At 36.6% G+C, this 23036-nt stretch overlaps 1 protein-coding gene across 9 annotated transcripts in view; it reads right to left on the minus strand.

The window, feature by feature from the left end:
* CEP128 (centrosomal protein 128) overlaps window positions 1-23036 on the minus strand; it is a 345597-nt gene that overhangs the window by 19974 nt on the left and 302587 nt on the right. For all 9 annotated transcript variants that reach the window (XM_074327098.2, XM_074327095.2, XM_074327093.2 and 6 more), the window contains one exon: window positions 2242-2319. In XM_074327098.2, the coding sequence (XP_074183199.2) occupies window positions 2242-2319 (78 nt within the window). The remainder of the gene's footprint in view (window positions 1-2241; window positions 2320-23036) is intronic.

A 23036-nucleotide genomic window follows, 5' to 3' on the forward strand; every position in this document is an offset into this window, starting at 1 on the left:
GTGAGATTGTACAGCTGATTGTAGAAATGAGGTTAGAAAAATGAGAGAGACTATGACACGTTTACAGAAGAATGAAGTCGAGACTATTTAAATAGGATGAGATTCATATTCATACTTAGAATCATAGATGGTAGTATTAAGATAACTGCTAGTGATGCCAGTGTGAGTGGGAACCATAGAGAAAATGTTCAAGTCTCTCGTTTTATGGATGAGGAGATATCCCCAGAGATATTAAGTCATTTCATCTGGTACATGAACTTGGACCAGAACTTAGGTCTTTGGACTGTCGTTCACAGCACATGAGCTCTTTTTAATCGTATAGATGGCTTCAGAGTACATACACAGTGGGTTTCACGCTAGAGGCAGCAGGGCAAAGGAGCTGGGCTCTGCGGTTAATACACAGACTTAGCTCCCAGCACCAACTTACATGCTCCATGCTTCAGTGTCCTCAGCTGTAACAAGGGGTCAAATACCCGCCCCCCACCCCAGTCCATAGGGTATCTCTGAGGATTTCGAAAAATGTAAAGCACTTAGCTACTGCCTCCCACATAGCAGCGCATAACACTTGCTAATGAACTCCTTTACATTTTAAAGCTAAAGGTTTCAATTTTAATGACTACTATCAGAAAGCACAATTTTAAACTTTGCAAAATATTCTCCTTAAAAATTTTACTAAGGCGTCTTCATATGTGAGTGTGTGTGTGTGTGTGTGTGTGTGTGTGTGTGTATATATATATATATATTAGACCTGCAAATAATCATTAGCCTATATGAAGGAAATAACAACAATTTAAAAAACCCTTTTGGTAATAGTGGAAAATAAAACTTTAAAGTTGTACTTATGAATATTCAGTTCAGTGTATGCCACTGGGGAAAAAGTGAGCTGTCACTAAAGGTGAAACTTTATATTTTTATGCTGGCATAAGAGAGGCTTCTGTTTCTTAGTGACAAATGCGACCTGTTTCCAACAACCTCTCTTCTGTGCCCTTCACTCAGATGACTTCTGCTAGCCACAGAGAAAAAGGTGGAAAGAATATAAGTGTAACATATTCCTTACTATCCACAGTGGGTAATAAAAAGGTGAGTAGAAATCACATCTTCGTGGACACTGGTTTCATAATTCTTTGATGGGGATTTATACAGCAAATATCAAATCATGAGAAAGAATTGAAAAGTTACTCAAATATACTACAAACACTTGGTTTTGTTCTATTTGTGATAGTCTGGATGTCTGGATGTGTCAGCTCAATCCTGGATCCCACCCAAAAATGTGTAGTTACTGAACTACCAAAATATGCTTAATGAAAGGTAATTTCAAGATAGTGTAGACCTTGACAGCCTCATCATATCAGTGCCACCGATAAATCAATATGGCATAGTCAGGCAGTATTTCCTATTTATTATACCCTCAAAGAATATGTTAGATTTAAACAGAACCTAAATATAACATAAGTTATATTTTAAAGCCAATGTGAAATGAGGTTAAAAGCTTTTCAAGAGAACTCTCACCATTATTAGCTTTAGCCATACAAGGTCAAGAAACTACAAACTGCTAAAATTGTCCATTATATATGCATCCCCAAAGGATATGTAAAGACGTTCTCTGGCCTGGTCCTGGTCTGGCAGGACTGGGCGCCAGGGTTATTTGCTCTGTATCTCTCCTCTATGAGGTACTTAAGCAAAATTACAGGAGGTAAATCCTCACATGCAGTTAATTGGATTGCTAATGAAATGCTTTGTTGTTAGAGTTCTATCAATAAATGGCAGGGGATATAAAATCTAAAACTCTACGTGGATTTCAATTCATATATCATAGTATAGAGACAACCTGCACATGATAGTATCTCTTAAACAAACAATACTCTGGAAATTTGCCATTAAAAGAAAAGATAATTCATAAATTAAAATTGTTTATCGAAAAAGTTAGCTATTGTCAATATAATGTGTAACCTGTTTTAATTCTTCACTATTTCTAAATGATTGCTAAAGCTTTAGAGGGCTAAATGAGCTTCTAGTGGTTAGGGTAAAAGTCTCTATTTTCCCAGATTGTGCTAATATACATTCATTGTTTTCAATCCTGACTTCACAAATGTCAATGAACTCTGATAGGATGGAGTGTGAAAAGTCCCCAGTGTTTTTCGGTCTTCCCTCCCTCCCTACAATTTTCTTTGCACATCAGGAAGATGTCAATGTTCTAACTCAGATAATAATATGAAAAGAGACAAGCCAACTCTTTCTCACTCTGAAGTCTTTGAAATCTTCCAGTAGGCTCAGTTTCTCAGGCACAGACTCCAGATGGTCCAAGGCCACTCGGGTACTCTGGGAAAGAAAACAGAAGGAAACCAAACAGTATAAAAATTGTATGAAGATTCTCAGAACCCAACTACCAAAAACCAGTTGTACCCCTGGTATAAGCAGTTCAAGCTATAAATTGAGAGACTCAAATAAGAACAGATATAATAGTATCTCTAAGGTAAATATATCTTTTCAAATCAGAAGAATGATTTCCTTTTATAAAGTATATGGAATGCATTTGTAAGACTGATTCAGATATGAAAATTCTTCTTGGATAATTACCTTCAACTGCTACGCTATGAAACTTTCAATAGAGCATTTCCTATTAATATTAATTTGCAAACCTGCTTCAGTGAACATCAGAAATAAACCACGAGGTAATACTGAAAAACAGATGAATTTGCAGTTTACTTATCAACGAAGCACATTAAAGATCCACACATATGGCCATTATAAGGAAGAGTTCTTAACAATTATTTTAGTTAAAAATGAAAAGAGGTGCAGTTTTCAAAAGACTTGAGGGAATAACCTGAAATTAAATATTTGTTTCAGGAACACAAGATCCTGCTGATTATAAATCAATGACTTACAGTCTGATTAGCTGGTCACTGATTTACACATAGCAATAGAAACATAAGAGGGAATGACCTGAAGATTATTTCAAAGCCAATGTAAACTAAGAGTTTAAATGGTAGAATAACCTTGAGACTAGAGAATGTATCATATGCATCTCTATATTCTTAGTGCTGTCACGGAACCAGCACCTAATAGATATTAGCTTTTAAATTTAAAATGAGTTACAATTATTCAATGAATTAAACAACAAACCCCATGGCTGGTGCATGAGAAAACAGTGAAAGGCCTTACGAGAACCTAGACATTAAGTTCGCAGAGTTGTTGAGAAGTTAGCGGCCACCCAATACTCCATGTGCTCTCCTAATGTCCCCCATGTGAATGGTTCTGAACAACACACTGTGAGTGCAAATGACATGTGTCAGTTCTGGGGTAAGACAGCTAAGCCTGTGTGCTAGGCTCTTCCATCCTAACCTCTGCCATGAGGACCTTGGAGGCCACATGTTTCAGATGGCACAGATACAAGACAGAGGAGAGCTGTCAACCATATTGGACTTTCTGTGAGCGAAACATCAAGCTCTATTGTGTCCTTGAGATGTCAGGGACTGTTAGACACCAATGCGTAGCACTGAGTTAATTATTGCAAATGATACCTGAGAACTACACAATTAAATTGTAGGCTAATCAGGTGGTCACTGGCTTTTTGTTTTCTTTTGTTTTGTTTTTGGTGGGGCAGAGTTTCCAAATTATGAGTATATGGAAGTTTTTTCTTAGGGAAAGTTCAGTTTTTCTGCAACTACGTAGACAGTGTTAGAAACTGCTGTTCCCACTGCTTTCCCTTAATCTTCCTATTTTAAATCTCCTACTTCACCCCAATGCTGTTCTCTGCCTTATCTTCAATCCAGAGTTTCTCCTTACGTCTCCACAGGGTGTGTGTTGGGGTCAGGATGGAGACAGAGAGTTGAGGGTCTAATTCCTCCTGCAGACACCATCAATGTACTCATTTCCACTCTCTCCTTCTGCAGTAATTAGTACCTCCAGTTCAAAAGCCTTTCTGAAATTCTGCACAGCGAATGGTACTTGCTTTCCATTGCTTTCCCTTGACAGACACTGGTTTTCACCTTCTCTGCTCTGAGTCACTTTACCATTTTTCTTTCAGTGTTCTTCGACTTTGAGTTACACATGTCTTTTAGTTGTCAACGTGTAAAAAGTGTTTCTATTTCTTCACATTCTTATTTTTCTAATGTGATTTTTTTTGCAAGAAGAACAGAAACACCCGTACTTTGCCATTTTAAAGCTGGAAGTCATGTGTTGTTTCTTCAAGTTTGTAAAATCTTCCTTTTCAAGTTCCATTTAAACTACTTAGTATTTTGTTCCATCTGCTTAACATTTATATGATTGTTAGCCTTTTTGCCACTTGTGCTTACTTAAACTGCCATGCACTTTAAATGGCTTCATTTAATTTTTTCACGTGTAGGAAAGATTCCTCAATATAGACTCCAACATAGAGGTTTAGGAGATCGAGTAGTTTCAGCTACCATATATGCTGTATTCATTTAAATAGTAAAAGTATAGATTTCCCCAAGAATTATATTGGCCCTTGAACAATACAAATGAATGCCATGGTGATTTTAAACAAAAGGTTATGTATCAAATAAAATTTTCATAAACAGGATTCCTTTGGCTATTTGGGGTCTTTTGTGATTCCAGGCAAATCTGATGAATTTTTTGTTCTATTTCTTTAAAAAAGCAAACCTGAAAAAAAAGAACCAGGCTGGAGATTATCACACTCCCTGACTTCAATTTATACTACAAAGCAACAATAATTAAAACAGCACAGTATTGGCAGAAAAACAGACACACAGACCAATGGAACAGAATTGAAAACCCATATATAAACCCACATATATATGGGCAGATAATTGAGCCAAATGAGCTGAAAACAAACAATGAAGAAAAGAAAGCCTCTTAGTAAAAGGTACTGGGAAAACTGGAAAGCCATGTGCAAAAGAATGAAATTAGACTGCTATCTGTTACCGTATACCAAAATTAACTCAAAATGGATCAAAGACCTCAATATAAGACCTGAAACAAACTGCATAGAAGAAAATGTAGGTACTAAACTTATGGACCTTGGATTTAGAGAGGGTTTTAAGAATTTGACCTCAAAGGTAAGGGAAGTAAAAGCAAAAATAAATGAATGGGACTATATTAAACTAAAATGCTTCTGTACAGCAAAAAAAAAAAAAACTATCAACAAACAGAGGCAACCAACTGAATGGGAGAAGATATTTGCAAACAACACCTCCGATAAGCAGCTAATATCCAAAATATATAAAGAACTCATACGACTCAACAGCAAAAGACCGAATAGTCCAATTCAAAATGGGCAGAGGACCTCAACAGACACTTCTCCCAAGAAGACATACAAATTGCCAATAGATATATGAAAACATGCTCAACTTCACTAGCTATTAGGGAAATACAAAAAAAAACGCAATGAGATACTACATCACACTTGTTAGAATGGCTATTATCAACAAGACAAGTAATAAAAAGTGTTGGAGAAGTTATGTAAAAGGAACACTTACATACTGCTGGGAATGTAAAATGGTATAGCCACTATGGAGGTTCCTCAAAAAACTAAGAATGGAACTACCGTACAACCCAGCAATCCTCTTTCTGGATATCCCAAAAATCTGAAAACATTTATCTGTAAAGATATGTGTATTCCTATGTTCACTGCAGCATTATTTATGGGGGCCAAGATGTGCAAACAACCGAAGTATCCTTCAATTGATGATTGGTAAAGAAGATGTGGTACATATATACAATGGAATATTACTCGGCCATAAGAAAAGATGAAATACTGCCATTTGCAATGGCATGGATGGATTTTGAGATTATTATGCTAAGTGAAATAGGTCAGATGGAAAACATTGAGACCCATATGATTTCATTCATATATGGGATGTAAAATTGAAAGCAACAAATGTACAAGACAAACAAACAAAAACTCATAGACACAGACAACAGTTTAGTGGTTACCAGAGGGTAAGGGGAGGAGGGGGTGGTAGAAGCGGGAAAAGGGGATCAAATATATGGTGATGGAAGGAGAACTGACTCTGGGTGGTGAACACACAACGTGATATATAGATGATGTATTACAGAATTCTATATAATCTTACTAACCAATGTCACCCCAATAAATTTAATAAATATTGTTCAAAAATTCATAAACAATGATTCCAGCAGACTTGCAATTTTAAAACTTTATTTCCCCTTTTTATTCCATAACATTTCACATTCAGAAGTGACCCTCTCCACCTAGGTTAAATATGTTAAACTCATTTTATTATTAAAATAAGCAAATGATCTCCTTTCCTACTGTAAAATCCAACATGTTATGCAAATAATTTTCCTTAAAATTTTCAATATAAACAAGTGACTGCATAAAAAGCTTTTTTTCTAGCATGTTTTCACATACTAGTTTATTTTAAATATTTGGTTATGTATTTGGATGCATATTCAAATGGCAACTTTTTTTGAGTGAACCTTATAAAAACTCCTTGGCCCCTTCTTAAATGCAGTTATTTTTTTACTCTCCTCTTCCATCTCCCATATCTTAATTAACATCTGTATACTTTCTCATCATCTATTTCAGTTGTGCCTTCTTTTATATCTGTCTATGTGCTGTTTCTACATATCTCCCTCCGTATCAGTGGTACTTCCTGGTACACTTGCCTTTCTCTTCATTCTTACATTCTAGGCAATCAATTGGCATCAACTGTGTACATAGATATAGAGACATAGACAGCATATATGTTTTGTTCTTCAGGAACTTTTTAGTTACTGGGGAAGTGGGACAAGAAATATGCATAAGCAAAAGGTGTAAGAATTATACAAAGAAAAGGTTAATTGCATTTATTTTATGGAAATTACATGTACAGATACTGAGATTTTGAGGGCGTGTGCAGCAATAAGATGTAAAGTAATGAAGACAATGATTCTGGGCCTACAGGCATTTCAGGTCTCATAATTTCATGATTAAGTGATATTTGGGGCGTACATTTAGTTTCTAACTGTCCTACTCTCTCTCTGCATGTGAACGTGCTTACAATCACCACTCTGGCATATAGACTTAAGAGTATGCATATTCAAACTGTTTTTTTTAAATTAATTAATTTTTTAATGTGAGATTGGCTGGGGTTCCATGCTTAGAGTCTTCTCACATTACATGGCATTCCAAGTTCACATTTCCCCAAAAGTTAACAGTGCCAGAGAGACAAGAACCGGTAGCAGATGAATAGTCTAAATAAGAAACTTGTTGGATTTTGGAGATGCCGTGAAGACCTATAGCATGCTAGTTTCCAGGGCAAAATACTTCGTCCAGGCTCAGGGAAACTTTTTATTTTTTTAGGTTGGTTAATTACTTCTGCCTTACATAGCCTAATGCTCTGAAGGGCACAGACAAGTCCCTACTGTTAGAATTAATGGCACCAGCAAATGACAGGTGCTTAACTTGTCTTCAATTTTCTTCAATTTTCTAGAAGGCCTCAATCACACATTCACAAAGGGTTAAGGTAAGAGACTGTTTCTCTTTTGAAAATGTTACAAGAGCCTAAATTTCATATGGAATTTGAAAACCAAGAAAAATTCACAATAAGACTCTACTTCATAAAGGACCAATACATTGTGTCTAATGGTTTATCTGAAAGGCCTAAGGAGCTGGACTTCCACGGGCCTAGAGCAATGGCAAGCAAGTGATCAGTTCCTCACTCCTGATCCTGTTTAGTAGCATAATAGAAAACTGACGCATAAAAATAGAATTCCATTTTGAATATACTTAATCCTCACACCTCCATTTGTAGACACCATTGTTGTCCCATTATACAGATGAAGCAACTGAATAACCTTCACAGTCATGTTGGCAGAACTGATGTGAATCCAAGCTGCCTGAATGCAGTCGTGGCAGTTTTACTACATACCTATTTTTGTGGTAAATCCCCAGCTAAAAAGGACAGCAGCCAGAAGCTGTAACAGTGAGTGTTTTACGTAATTCTTAATCCAATCCCTCTCTAGGTATCGACTCTTAGCTAGAATTTCAGAGATGCGACCTTGACAGGCTTATTTCTAGAAGTTTGAAGATGAACGCAGGAAGAATTTCATTTTGCCAGTGCTAAAGAATCTGTGCTCAAAACCACAAATCCAACCACATGCGCATGCGGATGGGTTTGGGAAGTTCAGTGTGAGGTTGAGTTTTATGATGCTCACTCACACCTTTGCTTTTTTCATAACATTTAGTACTAGCATAGCACACAATCTGGCCACAAGAGGTGATTCAATAAATTTTGGCTGATAAAGACAAAGGCAGCATTACCGTGCTCTAATCAACCCACGGAATCTTGGCCTCTTTAGCAAAAACCCAGAAGCAAAAGTTTGCTGTTGCATTTATTTTCTCTAGAGTAAGGGCAAGATCAAGTGGTAGAAACAACAGTGAAATTCAGAAATCCTGTCTATTAGCTGCTGTGGCTTTTGCACCTACAGGTGTGTTTAGATATCTGTTGAAAAGGGCAAGGAATAATCTGGCAATTTTACTATTCCAAAATCTTCAACACACACCAAACTGTATGAAGTTGAGCAGTTTACAGTGGTCCACAGTGTATTTTTCTTTAGTCGCCCCTTTGTTTCAGATGACAGGGAAGTTGAATAATATATGACAACATAAATGGCAGCAATTAGGAATTAGTAAGGGGTTTCATTGAAATTCTTAGATTCCTGTTTCCTGTAAAGAAAGCTCAAACAGATTTAACCGTAGGTATATTTCAGTAAATAGACTTCTTTTTGTAAAAATGCACGTGTTCATTTTCTTATTAACATATAACCACCATCACTTTCTTATAGCACTACTGAAATTATGTTTTGAAGTTTAGACAATAAATTAAAGGAGATGCTGTCTATATTTTTATTTTAAAATAAGTGCGTACATTTTTTGGCACTACACAGGTATTAAATAAACAAGGTTATGAAGCAGTTTGTTTGGGTTCAAAAATGCAATTCTATTTCATTTGGAAAGAGACCCACTGCAAAACTTTCTTGACAAATGGCTGAAAGATGGTAAAAGGACCTGAGTAAACAAGTTTCAAGGAGAGGAAGGGTGAGATCATAAAAAGGATAGACTGTCTGACTTTTCACTTGTGGTGACTCCATCCAGCACAGCTGTATTGGCTTAAAAGGGCCCTCTTTTCATCCAAACTGTATAAGACACTTGGCTGGAACCAAGCTGAACAGTAGCAGAGAACAGGCCGGCAAAGTCTTTTTGTCGCTGCACGTCCTTCAAAGAGCCCCAAGCTCAAAGCTGTGTGGATTTCTTGGAATATCAGAAAAATCTTCTATTTCTAGATTGTGTACTTTAAGAGAGATATAAAAAACGGACACCCACTTAGAAGTGTTTACGTGCGTCTTGGGTAAGAGGGTGCCTACGGCTCTTTAAAACACACACCAGTTAATGGGGCAGTATGACATCAGTGGCTATCGCTGAGATAAACTGAAGAAGAATTTTTGACAACAATAAATTCTGTTTGTCTTTATATAACAACATTCTAGTCAAAAGTGGTAGATCTCCTTTAAGAGAACAAATTTATAAAATTTAAGAACAGAGCATATCTTCATGGGAAAACTTGGATAGAGAAGGCTTTCTAGGTATTTTCCAACTCTCACCATTTTTAAAGTGAAGAACTATATGAAATCTAAGGATCTGCCATTCCAGATTATTGCTTTAATTTTAGACCTAATCAAATTATAGGTCACTCAACTCATGACCTTATTGATAGCTTAATTTGGGGATTTCCTTTTCCAATAATAGTAAGAATGAGTTGAAGGAGAAAGGAAGACAGAGGAAATAAAGAAAAAAAGTATCTCTTGCCATGAGATACTTGAGATTCCCTCTTTGGACATTTGTCTTGTCACTTCCTAACAGAAAGAAAAGGAATATATGAAGACAAATGCGGACTAGTTTAGGGTTCTCTGTATGCTGAACACAGAATTGGACGCTTACAACTGGTCTACAAAGAGGAGGGTCTTGAGATCCATAAATATTTTCTGTGAAATCACTGTACTTCTTAAAACTGAATACAATGTATTCACAGAAAAAAGAAATTTAAAAATACTGGTCCCCAAAATATGATTGCTAATCCTGGGAAAACAGTACAAGCAAGGGTTTCCTGGAAGAGACTGAGTTCAGCAATGTTTGCTAAGGTGGCAGGTAAAGAAACTATGTTTCTGGATCTACTGACAAACATGCTTCAAACTGGCCAATGAAGAATGGTGGGAAGTGGGACACCTGACATAGGGCAGGTACTGAGAAATCCTCATCGTTTCCCAGACTGCGAAGCCCTCGCCCCAAGACATCAAGGCACGCTCAAGTAGGCAGTCACATCTGCCTCTTCCATATTTAACACAGAAGAGAGGGACCTGAGGTGGAGAACTGATGAGGGATGGTAATCATCCTGGCCGAGGTAGGGTCCAGGCTCACTGACTTCTAAGTACTATGGAGAGGTGAACACAATTAATCTTCTCTGTTCTCAAAATAAAGGGTTAATTTCTTTTACAGAGATGTCCTGTGTGCTCAAAGAGAAGGACAGAACAAATTAATTATTTTCCGTTACTCCACACACAGCACTTGGATGTTGAAATAGCATGTGAACAGTTAATCCCCCTATATGGATTAATTCCGGTGACAGGCAGATCAGATCTAAATAGAAATCAGGCAAGGTATTTTATTTTTATCATTGTGGCTTTGAGATTTAATTCAAAAGTAACCGAGATCAACGCTGCCTCTACTTTTAAAGTGTGCTTTCATAATTAATCCTTTTTTTGAATACTCAGAAACACTCTTTTGGATCTTGTACAAAGCATTCCCCAGGCCGACTGCTGCCAATGCACTGGCTATCTAGAATATTTTAAAGCCATCGAAAATTCAACTGAACTATCTCTTTAAAAAAATCCCAACTGCCAGGCCATACTTAGTTCAAAGGACCAATAATTTGAGGTAATAGCAATATATTTTGGTAGACAGCTCACTAAAGGTGAATTCTAAGTATGTTAGAAATGCTCTGTTAACATATGTCCTGAATGGCTGAATGAAAGGGCAAGAGGGGACATATAAGTATATGTGAGGAAAAGTATATATTTTTAAATAAGGTCAGCCAGTTTCTTATTTTTTAACCATTGGCTGAGAAAGATGGACCACAAAAGCCAGTGGGCATAATAAAGCTGATAACATTATTTGGTGAGCAAATTCATCTGTCATTTGCCACAACCAATTATTTTCCTGAAACTTCAATTGCTAGAAAGTGTGTGTGTTGTTGTTTTTGTTTCTTTTTTCTTTTTGTTAAATGAAAGCCACGCATTCATGCAGATGGACAACAATGAAACTCTGTGGCCTGGGGGTTAGTATGAAAAGGAGTTGGTCTTGCCAAAACAATTTGTCATTTTGAATTTAGGCTCCCCTTCCCCCGCACCACTTCATTTTAACGAACTCAACTGAAAGGAACAAGTTCTGCAGCCTTTACTAGACACTTAAAAAAAAAAAAAAGAAGTAGCCAAAACCACATGACTTTGGACATTTAAAGTATGTTATGAAAACTAGAAAACATGCAGTATTCTTCCAATTAGGCAGGACTTCATAATATTTACAGTGTTTCCCCGAAAATAGGACCTAGCCGGACAATCAACTCTAAAGTGTCTTTTGGAGCAAAAATTAATATAAGACCCGATTTTATTTTCCTATAAGACAGGGTCTTATATTAATTTTTGCTCCAAAAGATGCATGAGAGCTGATTGTTCAGCTAGACCTTATTTTCAGGGAAACACCGTATTATCCAGAAACTGGATAGGACATTCAGTCTTTCCTTCATCCAACAGGCACTTGCTAAGCACCTGCTATGTGAAAAGCAAACTATAATATCACTACTACATCAGACTTCATTCTGCTAATGCTGACCAGAGCAGTTCAAGCATATCCCTTTGATTCCTGAGTGGAAATAACTTATCAGGGCACCAACAAGAAATACGTATGTTACATAATTTTTTCATTAACTGCTCTTTTTCCCATTTAATTGGTGAATTTTAAGTACTGGGACTATGCCTTGCTGTCTTTGAATATATGGTGTTGACACATAACAGCTACTCGATACATTTGATTGAATTTGGTGCTACTATTTCTTCTCAGTCATCCAGTAACTATACATATATGCAATGAGATTTTTAAAATTTGCTAACTTGAAAGATCAGATGATTTACATTTGATTTGGGAATAATCCCATATGCTGTCAAGGGACTATGGGTGTGTCAGGAGTTCTGGGATACACTCAAAATGAACAATAAAGTGGCAATAGCAAGACTAAATTATGTGAGAAAGGTATACCACATTTTCTTTGAGGACTCCTGTTCCCTACATTTTCTTGGAATATTCCAGGACACAATACCCATGAGAAGTACCATTTAGGAAGACTAAAACTGACGTATTTTATATCGTTTTCCCTGCCCTCTCCACTTTAGTTGGAGACAAAAGGTGAGAGCTTTGCTCTGTATTATTTCTAAGAAGGTGCAAACATAGGTACATATTACACTCTCCCTCACAAACTTAGAGAAAATTCTGTGCCCTAAAGGAACTTCCTGGACATGAAAAACAAGATGTCTACTGATGGTGAAAGCCGGATCTATATTTACTGTAATATCACTTGAAGTCAATTGCAATTCACACAATGTGGGAACCACAGGAGATTCGTTTGTACAAACACACAAACAGAAAGATGGAATACAAAATGTCAGCTTGCTTCCAGATCCTGGAACACAACAATGTACTTTTGCTTAATCGTTAATATATCAAGACAATTAGTCATCACCATTTACTATTCAGGTCCAATGGATGGGATTAAAACAATATTTTAGTTATTGATAATTTAGACAAAAATAAAGAGAGCAAAAATAACTTTATTAGAAATTTGAGCAAGAATTTAAGTATATCGTATATTCTCCTGTTTTTGAAAGTATGAATGCAGTGGACTGCTGAATAATTGTCATTCATAATTCTAGAAAATACTTATCTTGCAAATACTGATTCCAGATTTAATGAGTTCTAGCTTATTAATTCTGGCTCATTCGTGCACTTGCATCTTCAAAACATAATACATCTAAAAATGCGACAACTCCTAATTTTTTTTAATAGATAAGGCCATCTTCTTTGTCACATAATTGCAATTTTTTTTCATTTTTTAGATTTATGGGCATCCTTTAGAAGGGTCAATGCAAGGAAAATTTTCATTTCTATATCATCTTTTCCTTCCAGTCACAGTTTTATACACTCTACTTTCACCATTTGCTTACTTAACTTTGATACACAAACATACCAAAAAATGAAAGACTTCTGTCACACATTCTTTAATCAAAATGGGCTGGTCCAGGTTCTTGTTGCAAAATACTGCACGACGAAGTGCTTCTTGTTGCATAACTAACTGGATGAGAGTACTGTATTTCCTTTTGTCCTCAGAAATATATTGTTCATTCACTGACTCTTCAGTTTGCAAAAATTCATCTAGGATATTATCATTTGAAGACTCATAATCTCACTTTTTGCTTATATAATCAATTTCATCATCATCATCATTAGTATCTAGAGTACCACTGTCTGTCTCTTTATATTCATCTTTTGATTCATGTAATAACTGTGAAATGCCGTTCTCTGCCAGTTTCCTTCTCTTTGTCATTACGGGAGAAAATGAGAAATCCTGAATTCTCAACCTGCGTTCAACAAACGTACTAATAATATGAAAAAGATTACAAAACTTCTTCTTAAAAGACAGTACAGTATTTTGTTGGAAGGGACTTCTCCATGGCATTGCTACATGTCTTGTGATAGCTTTTGTCCCAGAAGAGCTGTTCAAAGACGTCTACAGAGTGAAGAGACTTAGAAAATAGAGATAGAGTCACCCTCGGGGGCAAAGGCTGGGCGGCATTTCTTGCAGCTCCCTTTGCAAGGCTGGGGGTCGCATATGCTTGGGGGTTCATCAGCTAATACACAAACCTGCTGCATGTGCAGCACCTACTTGGACCCATCGCCACATGGCCCTCGCAGCACCTGGGAGGCAAAGGGAGTCATTGCTAACATGGAGCCCCCGGACCTGCTGTGCCACGAGTGATAAAGGCCCTGATCTTGAGTCCCTTCCAGCACCCGTGACAGCATGGAAGGCTAACTTGGTAACTTGCAAGGAGGGTAAAATCTCAGACTCTTCAGTTTTTGACATACTTTGGACAACACAACAAGAAAAATTGAAATAATGGTGTAATCATGACGATTTAGTTCATTCATTGCAATGTTCTTCTATGGGATTCCATTATTCTTCTATTTTCATATTATTTTAGTCTTTTCTAGCACAGTTCAAAACAATTGATGGATAACTATAAAATAATTTCTAGGATGATGAAATGGGAAAATGTTTCAAGACAATAAGATCATCAAGAACCACTATGTATCTTAGATTTGTAACAGGTTTTGATAGACTCATATGGTATTTGCAAGACAGAAAGAATGAGTGGCTTTGTGTTTTTAAAAAATGTGGAAAATTTCTCTTTGTTCTTTGGAAGATTAAAAAAAAAAAAAAAAAAGAACAAAAGTGAAAACAAAACCAAACAAGACTAATCCTTACCAAAAGAAATTAAAAAACCAAGACTGGGTCCAATTGAGCTGATGGTATAATGCGGATGAAACCACCCTGAAAAGCTCTTCGCCGTTTTTATCATTGCCTCTCAGAATCCTCTTCATCCTTTTCGTGCCAAATTTCTCCTCCCTGTGAGCCTTCCTAAACCACTTCTGTGGGGTCTGATATGAAGTCTGAGAGTTCATGAAACACTTGTTCTACACGACTTTGCAGGAGGAGCCACGCTTCATATACAACCCTCTGCATGGAGTAGTTGGTTGTCATATGTTGATTGGAGAAATGAGTAAAAGGTAATGAGGGCGATACTCCACAGGGAGGAACACAAAAGTAGGAAGAGGAAAAATGAGAAGAGAGAGATGAGGGAGGCAGGTCGTTTACATCATCTTTGTCAATATATCAAAAGCAGACTGACTCAGTAGCCAATTTATCCAATATAGAATTGCTTTACAAAACAACTTACTTATTTTGTAATTCTTCATATAGTTTCCAAAGATACTGTTTTTCGTAAATTGGCCAAGTTGTTAAAATCAGAGAATTGGCGATTTGGTGAATTTATGACTGGGCAATTTGCCCTTTAAGTTAGGTCTGACAAATTTAAATTTTAGTAAGATGCTAAAATAAGCATCCTATATTTTTGGAACATTAAGGAAAATGTTTGAAAAAGAATCTTACAACTGCTGTTTTGATAGATGAGAAAAAAGAAATACTGAGGACTGAATACATGATGGTATCGATTGAAAAGGCTTGGAATTAATTCAGTGGAAATAAATGGAATGAAACCCAACAGACACGAAGGCAAAGTAACACCAGGCTCTAAGGGATGGATGGTCTTACAGGACGCATCAAAGATGGCCCAGATCAGTGATTCTCAACCATGACTTCCCATTAGAATCTCCTCAGAAGCTTTGAAAAATACTGGGATTTACCCCAGAACAACTGACTCTGTGGGTGGGTGGATATTGAACTAAAATTTTTGGGATTATTAAATAAGCACTGTGAATCTCAATTTCTATGAGCCTAAATTTGAAACAAATGAATTGAATGTTGGAGGAAAATTTGGTTTTAACACAAGAGTGCCAAGTCACATGACCAGTGTGGCAAAACGAAGACCAAAATTCAAATGTCCTGCGTGATGAGCCCAAACTTCCCAGTCCATACACTGCTCTTGTGACAGGTGAAGGTAATATACTCATACGGAAGGAATGTTGTTAAAAATTAGAAAAAGACCTTAGCATCTGCTATCTCATTTGATCTCTCCTGCTTTGAGACACGCAGGACAAGCAAGCACTGGGCCCAAATCATAGATAACAGAATTTGGGCTCCGAGACGTTAAGTGACCTGCCCCTGTGAAAGAGCCAGGACTCACAACCAGCTCTGCTCTTGCCCAGTCCACCAAATCCTAATCATGTTCTAGGAAATGTGGAGACCACCTGGCCTTTGTCTTACTCTCTGGCTCAACTCTGACATGTCTGGGAACAAATACACTCTTCTTCAAGGAAAAACTAATGTCTAATGAGGAGCTTAGAGGTACTACAGAGCAAAACAAGTTCTGAGTTAGAAATGACAGTAATAAAGAATACAGGGAGAGATGCTAGTAGAGAAAAATATTGAAGGAGCTCTAGAAAGTCATTTATGGAACACCAGCTATGCAAAATAATTCAGAACAGAGCCTACTACAGAGAATAACGAGGGAAGGGCTATTTTGGTGGTTTGGCCTTTTACTCTTTGATGTTAACATATAATGTAATTGGAGGCAAATGATAGGTTGAAATCATTCACTAATGTTGAATAATTAACATAAGACTACTTTGGATATTTATATTAATAGTGCTAATAGTGACAATTTATATTCTCTCTAGCCTTTCATCTGAGATCAAAGTTTATTAAAAGCCCCAAACAAACTTTTTAAATACTTGTGGCAGTGGAATTATAGCTGGTATGCCAACGCATAACATAAAGATCGACAGGCATATAATATCACTGAGCAGGCTGAAGGCAGAACTAGTAACACAACCCAGGGGCACACCAACTCTTCTCTTCAACATTGAAAAGGAAGAAAACTAGATCAAAATTGCTTTGTGAAACTCCATTTACCAATAAGGTGAGGGCATGTTCTGACAGTTCTAAATATGGTCCGAGAATGTCAGTGTCCTATTTATGAGGCTACTTCTTGTCCTGTTCGAGGTAAATATGGGATCTGGTTGTTAATTTTCTTCCTCTTCACTTAGCATCATTCACTGAGCACTTGTAAAGTATTTCTTACTCATTTCTTCATTACTCCTGCCAGTCACACGTGGAATATGTGGAATGGAAAGAACACTGTGTCACTAATGAGGACACTTGAATTTTAGCCCAAGTTTTGCCACACTTTGCAATTCATAAACTCCTCTGGCCTCCAGACTTCTCATCTACAGGATGAGGAATTTTGACAAGGATCGCTAAGACTTCTTCAAATTGTAACACTTAAAATGTGACATGCACGGCAGCAGGGACCTCATCTGCTGTATGCCCCGGGACACTGTTGAGACATGGCAGAGATTCGACAAGTCTCTTTTATATAATATTATATGATTAAATCAGGGAAAACTGTTTGATAGCAACTATTGGCAAGTTGGAAATTTTGTGAAGATCAGGTTTTTTTAATTGCTCCTAGACTAGACTTTAACCTCTCAGAGAGAGGACCTTTTAAATATCACCTAGTCCAGCTCAAAATCATTTTAAAAATAAGAAAATGAAAATGTTGAGAGTTTAAACAACTAGTCCAGTTTCATGTGCCTGAGTGGTGGAGACAGGATCAGAAGCTAGCTTTTCAGACTTTTAATTGGATACTTTTTTTTTTTTAACCATATCACCATCTTTTTAAACTAGGCACATAATAATTTTCAGCTGAGGCCTGTATGTAATTGGTTAAAATTAAATGGACAAAATGAAAATTCCCCAAATCACCTTCTAATTTAAAGTCTACTTCAAAAATGTGTGCAACATACACTATTCCCACCAACTATATATTAGGGGTGTAACGCTCGTATTTTGCTTCCTACTTAAGTTGGGATCTTAAAAATCAACTTAATACACTATTACTTACTCTGAGATTTCACCCAGATATGCTCTTTTAAAGAGAACAGAATGCATTTTTTTACATGTATTGCATTTTTTCAGAAAGATGCTCTCATGATGTTTTGTGATGTACACTCATGTTATCTTCACCACACAAAGCAGGAGCTTTTTACTCAGAGAAGGAAGGCACTGTGTTGTCATACTGTTTAGAACAGGACTATAAAACACATTATCAAGCAAGGCAGTTACACAGGAAGTATGACTACTTATCAGCGTCAAATCTGAAGCTGTCAGTCTGAGCAATTCAGTAATACTAAATTTATCTGCTGGGGAAGCTGCATTCATTATGTAATTTCTCGATGATACTTTCCCTGTGTCACCGCATTTATGAAAAATTTGACAGGGCTGTAAGAAACCATTTTTGCAGGCTGAAGTAAGTCTTACATTTTTTAATTGGTCACCACCTTTTGCCACAAAGTTGAGACTGAATAAAGAGCCGACTTGTTTTAGTATCATTTTCTCCATTTGACAATAAGCTCGGTCATGCTTTAGAAATTTAACCCTTGGAAGATGACTCCATTATTTGGAAAACAGACATATTTTCATACTGACTAATACAAAATACAAGGTCTGTGTTTTGGGACAAGGTAGCGAAAGGAGAATGTCTAGATTGTTGCAACCAAGATCCCTCATGAGAGATTCATGAGGATATTTCCGTTTGCCCTCGATCGGAATATACAGAAGGTAGACTAACATTAGAGCAGTGGGAAACTTGGCAGAACGGGCAGGACAGGGTTTGTGCAAAACCTTTTTCCGGTTTCAGTTTGAATGGGTTCCCAGGAAGTGTCAAGTTTGAACAAATCCAAAATTTTACAATGTAGCTCAGCCAAAACTGCTGAGATTCACCTGATTCTGGGTCAAAACCGTACAGAGCACACTGCGTTTTATTTGGAGTGAAGCCAGTTTAACTGACCCTTTCAGGCAACCTCAATGAGAGAGAGGCTCGTAGCCTTAGCAAAACCAAAAATGAACCTAACTCGATCTTGGGTTTTGAAACAGTCAGTTCTGGCTTTATAAACAGATAAAGGCAAATTTTACTTAGCTTCGAGATTCTTACAAATACTCAGAGGCGGCACGGCAAATAATGATCAGTTATTTGGCCAGATTTACATACTCAAGTCAGTTATTTCCTGAGCTTAAGCAGGACAGTGCAGTGAGCACATTAACTCTATTGGGTCCATGTACTTCTGAGTGCCGTAAAGTAAAGCAGAACTTGGTGTCCTAACCAAGAATAATGGCCCTGCTTCAATAAATTAGCTGCCTATAGAGCAGACTGCACATGTGGTAGGATGAAGCACAATTAGCAGCGACATCCAGGGTGGGAAGGAAAGCAAATTAAAAGTAACCACTCCAACAGCCATTGTCTATTCTAATGGCAGACATGTTAAGTAAGAGTTTATAGCGTTACTTAGTGTGTCCTGGACCCCAGGACCTCGGAGATAAATGGTGTGCATGGTTCAAAGCTGTTACCATTAATATTAGCTGGAAGAACCCGTCAGAGATGTGCTAAAGGCCCTAACAGATTTGAAAAACTAATACATCATATTTCTAAGAGTTTTCCAGTGTTCTGTAATTTTTCTCAATCCAGGCAAATTTACATATGTTTTTCTCCATAAAGCTACAGGTTAGCATTGATCCGATAAGTAATCTTATCTCTGTAAGTATACATTGAAAATAAGGGAGACTAGACTGTTTTAAGCAACTTTGTTTTAAGAAGCTGATTAAACACCGACAAGTTGCAACTACATTAAATATCCATTTGCTCTAAGTCAGTGGTTTTCAAAATTTTGAGTAGATATTCCCTAAATAACTTTATTAACTATGGCTCCTCCCTTTTTTTCTTCTTTTTTTTTTAAAGAGGGCACAGCTCACAGTGGCCCATGCGGGAATCAAACTGGCAACGTTGGTGTTATAGCACCACACTCCAACCAACTGAGCTAACTGGCCACCCTTTGGCTCCTTCCAGATTTAAATTATCTAAATGTTTTCATCATAAGTTCAGATAGTTACAAAGGATGAAATTTCTGGAATATTGTAAATATTGACATTTTCAAATAAATTGACATTTACATTATTCATATAAACTTCCCCAGTGAACTTTAAATACTTTAATAATCTGTTACCACAATTTATCCACTTACAAAATAACTAAATAAGATCCTTTTCTAAAGAGAAATTTTATATTGTTCCTTTTCCCTTAGAATTTCTTTCTAATCTTTCACCCTCACAGAGTTTTATCCTATTAGATAATATATTTATGCTTGTAAACCTTATGCTTGAAAGTCTTCTGACTGGTTTTCCTATTGTACTACATCCTTCTCCGTGAAAAGAAAAAAAAAATGTACATCTATGGAGAAAAGCTGATTTTTAAAACTCCCTGTAACAATAACGCTCTAAGGGTTATACATTTTGGGGGATTGAATTATCATTACACTTAACATTAAGTATATTAAAATTTTTGAGAAAAACATTTTTTTAAAAAGCCCAAATGTTCCAAAAGTATATCTCTTAATGGGACGGACATAGCTTCCTCTTCTCCTGCACTAAGTTAGCTCAGGTATCCATGGGCTAATTTTTCAGGTATCCATAATGCTAATTTTTGCTTGAATAAGACAGGGTTCCATTTAATTTCTATTTTTTGTTTCTATAGATTTAATCACTGAGATATCTTATTCATGTAAAAACGTACATGAGAATGAAAACAGTTTTGTTTTAACGATGTCCCTCAATTTCTCAAATGCCTTTCTAGTTTTACTGCAAAGATTGCATAGTGATCTGTCATCAAAAATTAATTTTAATGATCTATCAGCTCGATTAGGTCCTCCCTTCAATTTTGTTGAAAGCAAAGAATTAGAAACCACATGACTTGCCAATGTTGTTATTAAAGTCATTCATTTTCTGTTTCTGGAAAGTATACCAAAACGACGTTCTTTACAAGACCTGTCAAATGACTACAATTGTTCTTCTTTTACCTCGAGGCATTTTATTGAACTCACATACAAAAAGGACTGAAGAAAATAAAAATCTTGTTAATTTTAATACCATTCAATCAGTATAAAATTTTTAATACATTTATTTTATCTTAACGTTAAATATATATTCATCAAAACTTTAGAGCTGCAGATTGGCAAAGCCAATCCTCATTGTCAAACCAACCAGCCAAATCAGGCTTACTTTCTGGCAGAGAAAAAGTCTGACTTCATTTTTCAATTCTATGAAATGTGTTGGTGTGTCCTTGTGACAACTGTCTTACTTGAATTATAATTCTAAGGCAGATAAATAGATAAGGCATAGGGCCACGTCAGCATTTGTCACCTGGATGATAATAAAACACTGCTGCTTTCAATTGTTTCTTCCCAACATTTCTGAGTTTTATTTTCTGGAGCTAAACGTTCCCTGATTCTAATAAGGTGGTGGAAGAGGTTAGGTCATTCAATAAAATTGTTGTTACTCCCCCTCAATGACAGTTAACAATGTATTTGTCAACTTCAGAACACCCCATTCCCAACACCCCATATTACCTATACATTCTTTGTTCTAATCAAAAATATATGTACAACTAAGGACAAGAAGCCTTACCTTAGACACTTGATTAAAGGAGGACATGAAAGCACCAAAATCATAAATGCCCCTTGTTTGGCACCCTAAAGTGCCTGGGGGAATTTGCCATCATGGTACCCAGGATAGGTGACAGAGTCCTTTCTTTTGTAAAGTGGGAGCCTATTATGAAAGGTAACATGGCTTCTTCAAGCACAGCCATTTTAGGAGAAAGTGCATGTAAAAGCTCAGGATATAAAAATTGATTCTCTAAAACTTATATTTGTGTCTGAATTCCACTCAGAACACCTTTAGATACTTATCCTGGGGGCAGGCTACTCCAGTCTGAAGACCAAGCTCTCACTTACTAGCTGTCTTTGAACATTACCCTCAGGGCAGCATTCATTCTTTTGTGGTAAATCTTTTTTTCAAGTTCTGCTAACATGTTTCAATTTCCCTCCATTTGTTGATGTTGGTTTTTTTGTGTGAAATGTGTCATAGATACAAGAGTGCATACAGTTTTAAAAAATGACAATTCGTTGTGGTTTTAATCAGCATTTTCCTGATTACTAGTGAAGCTGAATATATTCTCACATGTTGTTTCTTCTTTAATTGAAATGCTTCCCATATCTTTTTCTTCCTTTCCTTTCCCTCCCTCCCTCCCTCCCTCCCTCCCTCCCTCCCTCCCTCCCTCCCTTCCTTCTTTCCTCCCTCCCTCACTTCCTTCCCTCTTTCCTTCCAGAAATCTAGGTTGTTTAACTTTTCTAATGACTTTGTTGGCAGTAAGATTTAAATAAAAATTGATTTGGATACAAATTGTTAGTCACTTATAGCTTCTGCTACAAATATACATTCTAAGTGTGGCTTTTCTTTTCATTCTTTTTATGCTATCTTTTGATTTACAGTTCTTAATTTTAATGGTCACATCAATCATTTCCTTTATGATCTGTTTTCAGTGTCTTTTCCACCCCCATCCTCCCAAAGTCATGCGAATGTTAAACTATTCTTTCTTTTAAAGTTTTATGGTTTTGCCATTCACATTTAGGCATTATTCAGTTTTGCTTCAGAGATAAGGTCAATCTATCTATTCATACGGTCTATTGAAAAACTGACTCCTGGGATGGCCGGTTAGCTCAGCTGGTTAGAGCTTGGCGCTAATAACAACACCAAGGTTACCGGTTCGATCCCTGTATGGGCCACTGTGAGCTGTGCCCTCCTTAAAAAATAAAAACAAAAAACAAAAACAAACAAAAAACATTGAAACAAAGTACTTACTTAGCAATAAAAATTAGACCCAGCAGTTAAAAAAAAAAAGGAAAAAAAGAAAAACTGACTCTGTGTAGTGAACACACAATGTGATATATAGATGATGTATTACAGAATTGTACACTTGAAACCTATGTAACTTTATGAACCACTGTCATCCCAATAAACTTTAATTAAAAAAAGAAGAAAACTCCATCCTTACTATGAATACGTGATGCTAGTTGTATCAGACATCAAGTTTCCATGTATATGTATTGCTGTTTCTAGGTTCTCTATTTACTTATTTATATATTCCTATGCCAAGAATACACTGTCTGAATTTCCATAGCTTTAATAAGGTTTAAAATATGTTAGCAAAACTGTCCCAACTTGTTCGTATTCTGAAGTGTCTTGGCTATTATAATGTGTCTTCACTACAAAGGACGTGCATTTCTTTTTGTTAGATTTTTTTCCTATGTACTTTGTACTTTTCAGTTACTTTTGTATTAACATGCTTTTAATTACATTTTCTTAGTGCTAGCGCTGGAG

This window comes from Rhinolophus sinicus, chromosome 3, assembly GCF_057876585.1.
Source record: "Rhinolophus sinicus isolate RSI-liver-muscle chromosome 3, RSI-T2T, whole genome shotgun sequence".
NCBI classification, from domain to species: Eukaryota; Metazoa; Chordata; class Mammalia; order Chiroptera; family Rhinolophidae; genus Rhinolophus; species Rhinolophus sinicus.